The sequence below is a fragment of the Athene cunicularia genome (genome assembly GCF_003259725.1).
Source record: "Athene cunicularia isolate RWA chromosome 4 unlocalized genomic scaffold, athCun1 chr4_part1, whole genome shotgun sequence".
Lineage (NCBI taxonomy): Eukaryota > Metazoa > Chordata > Aves > Strigiformes > Strigidae > Athene > Athene cunicularia.
Genome location: NW_020799098.1, coordinates 19,794,907 through 19,809,116, shown reverse-complemented (window position 1 = coordinate 19,809,116; position 14,210 = coordinate 19,794,907). Strand labels below are relative to the sequence as shown.

Here is a 14,210-nt window from a genome sequence, read left to right as displayed (position 1 = left end):
AATGGGGGGGGGGGGGGGGGGGGAACAAAAACAGAAATATTAGCTACTGTAATTCTAGAATATAAAGCTCCCTAGCAAGAAAAAGCATTTAAATTTCTGTTTGTATACATGTACTTCACTGTACATAGCCACCAGGTCATAAATGTCAAACTTGGTTGTAAAATAGTAATTCTTACCAAAAAAAAAAAAGAGAAAGTGAAGGGAGGGTGTGGAAATCAACTCTTTTTTATTCAGGACAGAAGCCCAAAGAATAGTCTGGAATAGTTATGACTCTCAGGGGTTTTTTTTTTCTACTCCTATAACTGCTATCTCCACCTCTTCTGTCTATCATCCATGCTTAGTAATATATCCCTGCAATAGCAAATAAAGTCACTGTGTTTTCCAACCTCCTTTCTGAAAGCCTGGGCTAAACAGAGTGGTAGAGGAGGAGAAAAAGACTTGTCATGACCTACAATCATAGATTTATAAACAGATAACAAAGGGATGGTAACCACATTCCAGATCAAATTCAAAATAGATAGTACTATTGATTGTAAAATGATCAAGGAGGACTGCAAGAGAAGAAAGGACACTGCAAAGAAAATTCAACTGATAATAATACATGATATCTCAGTTGTGTATGCTCTGATCAAAAACAGCAGAGTCATGGTGGAATGGGATTCCAGGTCAAAAATATTGTTTTCATTTGCATTCATTATGAAGGCTCATGATTTGTGCACATCTGTTGGCTCTGTTTCCACCATGTCACACTGTTACATCTCTGTTCCTTCCCTTCCACAAGGAACATGCCAAGTACTTGAAAATTCTACAATGCACGATGATCAACCATCATTAAAGACTGGTCTTTCAGACCTTGTCATTAATTAATAGCTAGCTAGTTCATTAATTCTTATGTACCAAACAACATAAAAGAACAGAAGGTGGAGAAGGACACAGAAATAATTTTTTGAAAGTTCAGCTTTAATAAGATAGTGAATTCCCACTGTAATAGCCAGCAAAAAATGCACTGACTGGTACCCTTCTTTTAATCATATCAATGAAAATACAAATTGAGGCAGCATATTAGTAATTTTTGCTTCTTCTGGTCTATCCAAGGATTGTGCTTTCATGTTACAGCTCATTTAAATAAGTAAAGGAAACACATAGAAATGGACAGGATCAAGTGTTTGCACAGCAAAATAAATTTAGTTTAGTATTTCCATACCAATTGAGTTGGCATGATTCTGTTTTTCTGTCTATTATAAATTTAAAAATAATCAAGAATAATGTATGCTGGTAAGACTCAGCTTGCATAAGGCTACAAAGTAGAAGCACGAAGGTAGCAACCACAGCATAGCTGGAATCTCAGACGCTTATTAACTGGACTGATCCCTACAGCTAGACATGAGTCAATGCATTCTTACTTTATACACCAATCTTATTATACAGAAGTTAACAGTTACCTGCTATCTCTGCCCATGTATCAATTAAAACAAGACCAAACAAACAAAAAACCCCCAAAACACACCCATTAAAAACCCTAACTCCTCACTGACACTGTCCCAGAACAGAGAGATGCTGGTTTTGGAACTACTTCATATAAATCGGAAATACAAATCACTGAACATTACACCAACTACAAACAATTTTTAGCTTTGGAATGCAACTAATATTTAGTGAAACTGAGTCATTTTTCTATATTAAAACACAAAAAGTCTGTTTTATTTGTCCATCTCTGTTTCACTAGAAAAGGTTTAATTTGCACAGCCTTTAGATTTTTGCCTTGCAATGAAAAAATTACTATCATTGGGGGAGTTAAAGGACTTATCCCTGTAATACAGAGTGCTTGGTGTAGAAAGGCTTCCCTTGCAGTAGTAATCAATCACCCCAAATTTCTGGTAATAATTAAATTCCAATAGCCATAAACAAAGAATATGACACTAAAACATATCAGAAGAACCACCTTTGTACTGCAATAGTAGATCTATACCGTTTTAAATTAGAAGAAAGCATAATTGTCAGAAGAGATAAACATGTTCCTCAAAACACACCCAACTTACTTAATTTGTACTTAGTTCTATTCTTATATAGAAGAAAATGACAGAGAAATAGTGTTCACAATTTGCAAGCACCCACTCAAATGTTTTCTTATTTTGTTCAGCTATCAGCCCAGCTTTGTAAATCAGAAAGGTTTTCTCAGAGCACATTTTCTCAAAACTGTGGTTGATCAGTTTCTTAATCCAAGTACTTATTTATCTTAAATATGCCTTTTTTGGTTATTTAAGCATGAAGGCACTTGGAAGAGCTATAGCTCTTCTTAAGAGAAGTAAACAGGCTGCTTGTGCTTCAAATGTCCCATGCCTGGCTCCAGGAACACTTGATCTCTCTCTTAAGAGATGAGAGTTCCAATTGCTCCTTTTGGGACTGAGAAACATGGAGTAGGTCCACATCTCGACTGTAATAAAAATTAACCCACTCTAAAGAGAATCCAGATTTACCTTCAAGCTTATTTTCGTATGGTAAAATTAAACATTCCAAACTGACAGCACTTGTCATCCCTTTCTTCAGAGAACGATCTCAAAACAAAAACAAATTAGAAAGCCACAACCTAAAGAAAAAGTGAAAAGCATTTCACACACATACCTATGAAGCCCTACCAAATCCAAGAAAAAGCTGACAAATTTAATCATCCATATCTCAAGATTCTAACATGCAGGATTTTGCCTCACTTGCATGGCAGAAACAGTTTAAATTAATATTAGATGAAGTATGGTTAGAAACTTCTCAAACACCCGGTTAATTAAGATAAAAGCCAACAGGAAAAGTCTCAAAATACAGCAAGCACCATAAATACAAGCCTGAGGCCCCACAACTAATCATAAGACTAGCTGGTAATTTTTCACTTTGAATCCACTCTAATGGAAGTGTTCTGGGGTTCCAAACTGTCTATTGTACTTTAAGGACAAAACTAGTTTCATGTTTGGAACAGTTTCTCTGCCCTAGTCTGGTGTGTTGTCATAAATACACTTAGTCCAAAGTAATCATCACAGGAGATGATATCAAGAAGTTCACTCAGGGAGCGAACTTGATATCTTAGGATTTAACTCTTCCTTTAACAAACAGCACAGAAGCATTATCAAGGCAAACAAAAGAGACAGCTTAGATGAGGTTGGACAAGAGGCATACAAGCACACCACATGTCACTAAGCAAGAGTTATTTTACAGTCCAGTTTTTAACGTTGCTCAGAAGTGAGGATGTTTCAGAACTTTTGGTCACGATAAGGAGGGAATTTGTTATTAAAAAAATAAATGTCAACGAGTAGCTTAGTAACTGCCTCTTAGCTCTGGGGCATGAGGAGAAACTAGTCTTCACCAGTCCAGGGAGCTGCACAAAGCCAAGACTACAGACCAGACATATAGGAGACAGTTTGATAGTGAACTGAGTGGAGAGATACCCAACCAGGAAACTTTGTATTTACAGATAATGGGAGAGTAACAATTAACAGTTATTTTGTCCCCTTCCTTTTTTTCCTCTTGTCTTTTTCAACAAGGCTAAAATAAGGCAAGACTAAAAGAAAAATTTCCATTTGAAATTCTCCTAAATTGTAGAATCACAGCTTTTTCATCTCATTTCCTGAAGGCAACAGGAGTTAAATTTACAAAGTGACACTGTCAACACAAGCCAATAAGGAAAATTAATTACACCCATATCTTCAATCATTCATGTCAGCAAAGCCCTTGAAATTTATTTTAGTATACATCATTAGAAATGGTTCCAAAGCAAAAGGGTATATGCACCTTGCAGTCTTTCATCTATTTACTTTTCCCTAAAACATTGTGAACGTTAACAGACTTCACAATGGAAAGGACTGACAGAGCAAAAAATAACTAATAATCCTGTGGTTCGCTCACACATACCTCCTTTTGCATATGGACACTGGATCACAAAAGCTATGACCATGCCAAAGCCTGTGACACAGGGACCCTAGAAAGGTGTTGCAGTTCCAATCTGGTCTCCAAAGCACCTGTGCGCTTAAGTCTTAAATGCTTCAAAGAGCCTTTTTAAGAATACAGGGACACACAAAACCTTTATGATTTTTCAGAAGTACCTGAAACCAGATACACACCTCCAGAATGAAAAGGCTATAGATTTCCCCATTAGTTCACTTGGAGCAGCTTAGCAGTTGGGAGTTATTTGGAGACACTAGCTACTACACAGCATTTTTGCTCTGTGATGATGTTCAGCATTCACTGAGAAGGAAGAGCACTTTTTTACGCTAACATATGGCAAGTCCTATGGAAGCCCGCAGTGCTTCCGTGACTGCCTTTTCCTGATGAATTCAGGACTGTACCATGTTCTGCTAGTTTTACGATTCCTCATTCCTAAGAAGCCATCTGGGATAAAGGGAAGCCTCACAGAAAAGGCAAGCACTATGCACAAGTGTCAGCTTCCTAAGCACATACTCTCAGCTTCAAATAACTATGTTTCAGCAAGCCTTGATGACAGAAGTAGGATTTCTTTACATTTTCCAGAACTAAAGCAGGTGGCCACAGTATCCCCAACCCCCCACCAAATGCATCTACATCTAACTAGGATTTCTATTTCCTTACATTTCTTTTGTGCTTTAGTTTTACACTGTACTTTATATTACAGTTTCTTCATCAATTCACTATGATTCATTTCAAAGCAAAATAAGAAAGAGAACAACGATTTTTAAAGACATGAGCACAAATCTGAGTGTCATGTACAATAGGGATTATTGAAATTACTGAAAAGCAAGTGTTTTCAAAAATTTCACCAGATGTTCAAAACAGCTATTCACAGTAAAGGCAACAAACATGCGGCTTTTGTATTCAATCCTTATATAAGGTGTCATTAATATCTTCAAATGCTTGAAAAGACAGCCTCAGAGTGAGCTTCATTTAATCTTTCAATTAAAAGCTCCTGAAGCAAATCACTCCTACTCTTAATTATTAAACTCCTCCATATGGCAAGTAGGCTGAGCAGGATATAACAGTTAAATTGACAATGTCATTTGTGACATTTATTTAAATGAACAGAGTGAAAAATAAAGCTCATCACTGCAGCACATCTTTCCACTAAAAACATTTTCAAAACCAGACAAAATTTTGACAAAAAGGGCAGAATATACTTATCTTCTAATCACAACACTGATGTTACCTAAATGAGCTTCCTGAAGAGAAAAATGCAACAATACAAATGACAGCAGGGAAAGGGGAAGAGATATAACAGGAAAGGAGGTTCAGGACTCTGTAGTCTCCAAAGAATTATTAAACTGTTGAAGTCTCACATTAGGCTCTTCCACTACTCCATATTAGAAATTCAGGTAATTTCTGAAATTGTGTTTATAAACTCGTGCAGTAACAGAAGATGAAAGTCACAGATGAAACTCCTGACTTGTAAGTGTGGTATCTGAAAAACCTGTTTCTGAACACGTACATGTTAGTGACTGGTAACTTCAGTTAACACAAAAACACAACTATTTGTAGCTCTGCTCTATGAAAGCTGCCATAATTCTTCAAAAATCCACTCAACATCCTTCAGTAATAAAAGATTACATTTTAAACAACCTTAAAATAAATCATTACCACTCCAATATGTATACGAGTGATCTTTGCATGAGAGATCCAAATCTGGTTTTGTCACTATTGAGAAGTGTCCATTTATTCTGCCATTTCAGTATCTTTCAATATATGCAAATCAATTTATTTTTTCCCCCTCAGGGAAACTTGATGAAGCAAGTAAGGCTTTAATTTTTCCCTAAATCACCATTAGCTCATCCTTGCTTTTTCCACACCCACAAAAAAGCTGTCTAATTCTGCACTTAAATTTCATTTTTTATACACAAAAAAGAGTGAAATCACAGTTATTTAAAGCAGAAATTCAGCCAAATAATGCCATTACCAAAATCAAGTCTCAAGATAGGCTTCAATTAAAGCTTTTCTAATCTTTCCTAGATAAGAAGCTTCAAAACAAAGCACAGAACAGCACTGTCAACTTTCTGATCACCTGTTAAGACATTCAAATCATCATACAATAACTTAGAAAACTATTTAAGAACTTCATAGTAATAAAAATGTTTACTCAAAGGAAGGATATAAAAGAAATTCTCTAGAGGATTAAATCTGATGTCAAATCTAATTTTGCTTTAATTAAAAGCAACTATCCCAAATCAGCAATGCTTGTTTGAAAAAGAAGTTGCAAAAAAGGGGTTGAATACATTAATCATGTCAAGGACTATTCTGACAAGACAAAACATCAGTATAAACACTTCATTTAGACTGTTAGGAAATTATTTATTAAATTACAACACTGCTCTGTCTGACTAAACAAAAATTAAGATGATGAATTCATGGCTTTTTCCATCTCCTTCCCACACTCTCCCTGAGCACTCACACAATTTGAAGGAAAGAGGAAGTTGGACAATTATTATATACAATGGTCAAAAAAAGCTGATTTTGAAGAGAAATCTTGTGAACCCTAACAAAGCAGTATAAGGGGAAACTGGGAGATGCATCTTAAGCAAGCCATAGAAAATCCTCCATTTTTTCCTCCTTCCAACCTTACTTGTATTTTAACAATACTTGCTATACAAACCTACAGACACATATGAATGTTCAGTTAAAAAATAAAAAACAGATGTCTGATACCTACTCTCAGCAAAAGGACTCACTTATATTTATTATGTGTCACTTAGATTTCTTAGTACAAGACCAAGAAAATAAATATTTAATGAAATTTTCATCTGTCTATCTTGATTTGGTAGTGAAGACTATTTAACACACCTTTAAAAATGTATAATGTATTCTTCGCACATTATAGTAATTGTTAACATATAAAAAACAAATTTACATAGGTTCAAAGATGACCTAAATTCATAACTTCACCTAAAATAAAAACACACCCTTAACTCAGACAAAATTTACAACAGTTGGTATTTTTGCCTTATATTCCATACATGTTTAGAAGTTACAGCTAACAGAGAAACAGGACTGTGAATTTACTATTTGGGTTTATTTGTCAACAGAACATTAATTAAGCTGATGAAAGAAAATCCAGATGTGTATTCATATGTATTCAGTTATAAATGCATAACACACATCCAAGCACATACAACACACATCTTAAGCTTTTTATATATTTTAGGTCTGACTAGTTCTTTACTGCTGTTCTAACAAGACGCTGGAAAAGATGAGGTATATCCCTGATCATGTACTTCAACCTGCCCAAGAATTTGTCAGCTCTTAAGCAAGGACAGTATCACAGCATTTAAGACAGGAATTTCTTCAGGAAACCAGAAAAGTGATTCAAATGTCTGACAATATGTCTGCGATTTCTGAAGAGACTTCCTAGTAACTGTTTTCTAAATAAAACCTCATCTTCTTGCTTAGAATTCCATCCTTGTTAATAGTTCTGCTGTGCATTAATCCAGAAGCCTGATCTTTAGCCTCCTGGTTAAAGTGTATAGTCAATATTCAGTGTACCCCTTTCTATTCAGACATGGCTCAAGAGCTAAGCAAAGAATGAGCCACTAAATTTCTTTCTGGAAGACAGTTATCTGCAGAATTCAACAACCATGACAGCATGGCTGGTAATTTAGAAGTTTACAAACTTCTTTTGTACTGAAAAGGTAGTTCATAACTTCGTAGGGTGAAAAAGGGGAGGCAGGGGAGAAGCATTTGAAAATGATTTTACCACCTCACATAATTTTTAAAAAGTTCAGTAAAAGCCATAAAAAGTTTTGCAGATGTGGTTTTAAGATTAAAATAAGCTTCTTTTAAGACCTAAATCCTTACACTTTCAGACTGAAACATGGTAAAATTATAAATTAGAGGCATCTATTAAAAGTCATATTTATTATATATAATTTTATGTGAAAATATATCTTTAAACTTATGCTTTCAATCACACCAGTTTTTCCTCCAATATATTTGTTTTCACATGTGATTCACAATCATATCCTATATCCATGAATCAGGCATGTAAGTATGACATTGCTGACATTACTGAATTACTTCAGTCTTCTACACCATCTGATCTAGTACATATATTATTAACTGTTCTAACCAAGGAATCAAATTTAATCCTCTGTGAGCACCATCTGTAGCATCATCAGTTCCCTCAGAGTTCTTGTAACAACATGTTGTCAGAATGTATTTATACTTTAAGAGAACATATCAGAATTATACAACTGAGAGCTTAGCATCAGGTCACTTTTTTTTTTAATACACAATCTGTTAAGATTGTAGCATTTGAGTATTAAATTTGTCAGCCTATGTAGTGTTTATACTTTCAGAAACAGAAAGGCACTGAGTGCATAGATTAATTCTTTTTAATCAATTACATCATAATAAAACACTTCCTTTTAGCACTATTCAACATATCAGTCATTTTAAGGATGTATAAATATCAGTTTCTTTAAATAGTCCTATTAGCTTATGTAAAGATTTAGCAGTGCAGACTGCTGACTAGTTAAGGCCTATCCTACTTCCAGAAGCTTGCAGGAACTGCTCTGCAGTTAGCACTCACATCCAACTCCAGATTGCACAACTGGAAGTTTTGCTCCTCCTAATATGCTGCTAAATATTTTTCTCATTATGATATTCACCAAGTGATAAACCAGGCTGACGAATCTGCTGATGGTGCCTCAGTTCACCTTGGTTTATTTGATGCAAGTAAGATGCAAGAGGCCCCTTTTTTTAAAAAAAAAAAAAAAAAAAGTTTTTCAGAATTTAAAGAGTATCATGGTCACACATCTTTGGAAATATTATTATGCTATTGCTCAAGCTTAACACAGATAGTGATATTTACAGTTATAAGAATGTTAGAATATAGTTGCACATATCTTAGATACACCTTGGTTGATACTATTTTGATAAAGGTATTTCTGGGCCCATAAAAATAGTAGCAAATGGTGTCATTTTCCAGTAAGTATTCCTTGGTCGATAAAGTGGCCAATAAAATAGAAGCCTGTTTTTACACAATGAACACACACTGAACACTTAAAGTCTGTGCATAAAGTCATGCACTGGAATCACACAGAGTAAAAAAGAGAAAACTCAGTTTAATTCAACAAGAACTCCAAAACTTAGAATAACTCATATAAAGTTAGAGCAAATTAGCTCAGATTGATTCTGAGTTGGGTTTTTTTAAAAAAAAAAAAAAAAAAAAAAAGTCCCATCAAAAAGTTAGGCAGAATTTGCATACAAATTTAAGAGTAGTAGTATTTCACCTCTGGACAAATACCAAGAAGTCACATGCAAAAGAAAACAGCAAGCTTCCCAAATACTCTACATTTGCCTGAACAACACACATTGCCAAATACTACTCGTACAGCTTCAAATACTGTCACTTGCTCCCCAACAGCATGAGCATATTCAGGATGCAAAGAGCCAAGGCAATAATTTCACATATGCTCTAAAGCAGAGTAAGCCAACGACTAACGCTAACAGAATTCCTAATTGTTCATGTCCCCGCCATTCGTTCCTCTCCCTGTACTTTTCACTTCCTTGTACCAGCATAAGCACATTTGTGCAGTCATGCTGCAGGAAGGCTCAGGAAACCAATTCTGCCTGAATTGGTTCTCTCTACGCCTGCACAAACACTTGAGACAGTAAAGGCACAAGGGGAGGAGAAGGAAACCCACACAAAACCAGGCAGAACCTCACTTCACAACCAGTACTGCTGCTAAAACCTGGTCTTGACGTGCCCTACGTTACAGCTGAATCTAGCCAGCAGCACAGTAGGTGACCAATAAACTGGAAAATGGAATTAATGCAGTGGAACAACATCTACACTACTTAAGCAGAAAACTCCATCTCCATTTTTTTAGCTCACTTTTCTCCTCTACCAGTAGGCATAAGACAAGGCTATGTCCTAAAAGACTTGTTGCAATTAACAAATATCAAGTGAAAAAATGACACACATATTTACTTGCAACAAGCTGACGTCTCAGCTGGACTTTAAATAAAACATCAAACTCTACTTGAGGCAATCTATGTTTTTTCAAATAGATTTTTGTGGCCTTATAAAACCTAAAACAGATTTTTTTAACGTTACAGCAGGAGTTGAGTAAGAGCAAACACAAATAAAACTCTGTAGGATTTAACAAAACAGTTCCTAACACCACTGCTGACAAGCTTAGAATTTGTCCTTTCTCCAAGACTCTCCCCACAAACCTGGAGAAGTCACAAGCTCCAGATGTAGCCCACCTTGGCTGCAGACAGTCCACATCATAAACGGTAGGTCTTCAGAAACACCTCATCTCTGCAAACTTAACAGCAAGCTTAAGGTGTGTGTTAAGCATGTGCCTGTCCCAAATACTGTTACAATTCATGTAGTTCCCTCTTTCAAGGTCCTATTTTTTGATGAGTTTCCAAAACCTAGGAGCTGGAACACCCATTAAGAATTCAGTACACAGGACTGTAAAAAGCAACACAATAGATCTGTCCCAAAGCTGACAAACTATGAACACTTGGCTACATAAAGCCAAGTGAGTTTGTGTTTGTGTTTAAGTTTTATTTTTAAAATTTTTCATTTCTGGCAGCACAAGACAGTTTTCTGAAGAGAAGAAACAGCCAGCATGATACTTCTGGGAGTTCAAAGCACAAGAAAGTACAAAGATCTTTTAAAATTTAACAGTGTGACAATTGAGGTTACAACCAACTGCAAAGGAATATTGGTACATCTTTAAAGGTAACCAATGACATTAAGAGATAAATAATCTACTCTTAAATCCTCAGTTAAGTCCCAGTTATGTTCCTAACATATGCTGGGAAAAGATAAGTAAGAAACGAAGGGCAGTAAGCTTTTTCCGGACAATGACTCCTCTGGCTTAAGAGAGCCATTACAGTTACTTTATGACACATATACATATAGTTTATTTAAACATAAATTTTTAGTGTATATTTGACCCTTACATAGGACTTTAAACACTAATATTGATCTGTATCTATCAGATTTGAAAAGCTTAATCATTAAAAATAATATCCTACATTTTTTTTTACAACTGCTAAACACATACTGCAAAGGGTATGTCATGCACAGAATTACCAATGCTTCTGCTATTTGCTCCCTGCAACAAACAGGAGGAAAACAGGCACAGAGCCAAATTCCAACAGCCGTAAATGTTTCCGCTACATTACCTTTCTTTAATATATCATATATCAACATGTACAGGCAGCCTATAATTTTCACTATCAAAAAGGAAGTAACTTCCAAAAGTTAAAAGTGCTACCTACCCATCATTAAGCAAAACTAAACCAGGACCATGAAAGATTAATTCTACTTCAACACATTCAATTAGAATCCATTTTCAAAAACCCCAGGAAGTTAATTTCACATGAGACCTTCTGTTCCCCACAAAAACAGAAATATGTTACAAATAGAACATATAGAAAAAAACCCACTTTTACTGAATTAGGATTATTTTCTAATATGTTGGGGTTTCTGTCTTGTTTTGTTAGGCATCCTGTTGCTGGTTTATGGCCTCCATAGACAATGAAATACACCTGAAGTTCCTCATTCATATGTCAGAGAAGCATGTTTTATAATAGTATTCTATGTTGTAATTTCACTTATGTTTAATCAAATACAAGGAACATACATTACACAGGCTTTATCGCCAAGGTCTATTCTCATGCCCTAAATGAAATACCTGACAAAACTGATATCCAAAACTTCAACGAATAATGCCATTCTTTGATCCATCTCACGCATGTGCCTAGGACTGGTTCATGTTTCTAGAGAGAATTTCTGAATAGCAGACAGCTATGTTGCACAATCGTTTTCTCACTTCTTTACTTTAATGGTAACACTACAAACAGCCTGCACCAGACAGACTATGACCCACTTGCCTACCAGCTTATCAATTTTCAATTAAATTCTCAATTTTTCCTTCCTTTCTTCTCTTTAAAATATCATTTCAGTCTCTAAAATCTTACGATTTAAAGGAGGAAGTGACAAGGCATTAAAGAAAAAGGCCTTCCATCTAGGCACATCAGAAATTCAAGTTGAAACTTCCTTTTAAACAAGTCTACAAATTTACCTCTCTGTCAGCTACTATTTCATGCAAGATAACATTCACCCTCAAACAGCAGTCTGAAGGTGTTAAAAGTTTTGAGTGATAAACTCTGCATCTTTTTCTCACTGGCACAGTAAGAAATTATTCTATTTTCTAGTCACATATCTTCTTAAACTCATTTGAATTAAAGAACCTTTCCACATGTGATTTCACCTGGTTTCTCTCCAAAGCCTACTGGTTATTATTCATATGTGATGACCTAACATACAAATAACCTCCATGCAGAAAAAGTTTTTCAAAAATGCGCATTTGGAAGTATTCAGAATTAAATATCTTCTATACAGAAACAGATTATAGTTTTGCAACAAGGCAAGTGGCAATCTACAGTATTCAAGTAATTTTATCTTTTTTATTAAATAAAATGTTACACTGTTTAACCACATGTATACACAAAACCACACACATATTTGCAGCATGCAACCTTTTTTTGTTTTGGAGGTTCGTTTTTAATCAATTAATACCACATATTGCTATAACTTTTGCCTTCCAAATCTTGTGCTCAATTAATTTATTAGGGTTAAAAGAAAACAAAGTTTCAATCCTGCATAATGTCAAGGAGATCACTGATCTTCAAAAAGCTGAGCTTGTTTAGCCTTGTAAAAGAGGAGGCTAAGGTGATCCAATAGAAGCCTGCAGCTAACTGCTTGACAGCAGATGGCAAACCCTCCTCAGTAGGGGCAGACTGTATAACATGGGGCAAAAGTCCAATTATGCACTGGGAGGGTCAGGTTAGACATCAGGAACCCATTTTTTGCAAGGAGGCCATTGCAGCACTATAGCAAGTTACTCAGAGGATGTGGAGTCTCCACCCTCAGAAGTTTTCAAAAGTTAGACTGAAAGAATTATAGATGACCTGTTCTTGTGATGGTGACGTTCTTACTTAGAGCACAAGTTTGACCTCTCAAACAGCATCTCTACCATCTCTTTTGGAAGGATGATTCTAGGTTAACAACTGCTCCGAGAACTGAGGGCTCCAATTCACAAATATAAATAAAAATGTAATACCAGTAGTCATTCTTATCCATGAAATATTAATTGTATGCTCACCATATGGTCCTAGGATGTTCCTAGGAGGCATGTTGTTGTGAAGAAGTTGCTGACCCACCACATTTACAACCCAAAATATTAAGTAAATATCTAGTGATAACAAACAGAAGAAAGGACAAGGCAAGCCTGAAGAAACCCTTGGAAACCCCTGATCAAATCCCAAATGGGATCTTAGAGCACTGACATTTGTGCACAGGTTTTACTGTCTTTCAATGTGCATATGTATTCCTCATGTCCATAGTAAAGAATGGTTGTATTCATGAACACAAATGAATGCTTAAGAATGCCTTTGCAAAAGATGGATGTTTTTACCATCAAATCGGTTCAAAGCAATACACATATATAATGAAGAGACAGGAGTTTCAGCAGAAGTTAAGGCATTCCGAAAGACAATAAAGAGAACAGGGTGTCAAGAACTGGTATGCTTGTAGAAGCCCAAAGCTTCCAAATAGGCTGATAAACATTCAGAAGAATTCATCACAACTAAAACAGGCATGTCCGTTCAAGAATGTTTTTTTAAAGCTACACTATATGTTGTATAACATTGCTTTGCATCTTATAGGTCCATCAATACTTTTAGATTAGGAGATATTTTGTATGCAAAAGCTTATGAAAGCAAAGCTAAAATTCTACCAAACATGGCCAGCCATGTCTAGTCCCAAATAAATGAGAACCTGCACTTTTAAGTGAGATATCTGTTGCAGAAGTCTACACCTTTGCGCCATGGCTAAAGCAAAGAAACTTTCTGACACTTAGCTTTCTAAAGCTCCAGTAAGATTGTGTTGTTTTGGTAAGAAGCCTCACCTTTCCTTTCAGAATTATAAAAATTGAGTTACTGAATATTATTTAGGGGCAAATATCTAAAAAAGGTTTAATGGCTTTATTGACATTTACACAAGTTTAAAGCTAAATATTTTGAGAATGGTTAACAATTTTCACATGCAAAAGGAGAAGGGAAGACAGGTTGTTTTGAAATCCTTCACTGCTTTTATAGGCAGAAAGAGTAATTTATGAAAGTGTGTTACATAAGTTACTGCACTACAACTGCAATCTCTATCAAAAATAAGATTCAAGATGCTG

The 14,210-nt window shown here is 35.5% G+C and overlaps 1 protein-coding gene across 1 annotated transcript in view; it reads right to left on the bottom strand.

The window, feature by feature from the left end:
* The window catches only part of STIM2 (stromal interaction molecule 2), a 34,091-nt gene extending 30,151 nt beyond the window's left edge, over positions 1-3,940 (bottom strand). The window contains exons 1-2 of the mRNA XM_026846946.1: positions 3,898-3,940; positions 2,478-2,555 (exon numbers count right to left, since the gene is read on the bottom strand). Coding sequence (XP_026702747.1) covers positions 2,478-2,555; positions 3,898-3,940 — 121 coding nt within the window. The remainder of the gene's footprint in view (positions 1-2,477; positions 2,556-3,897) is intronic.
* Positions 3,941-14,210: the final 10,270 nt, after the last annotated feature.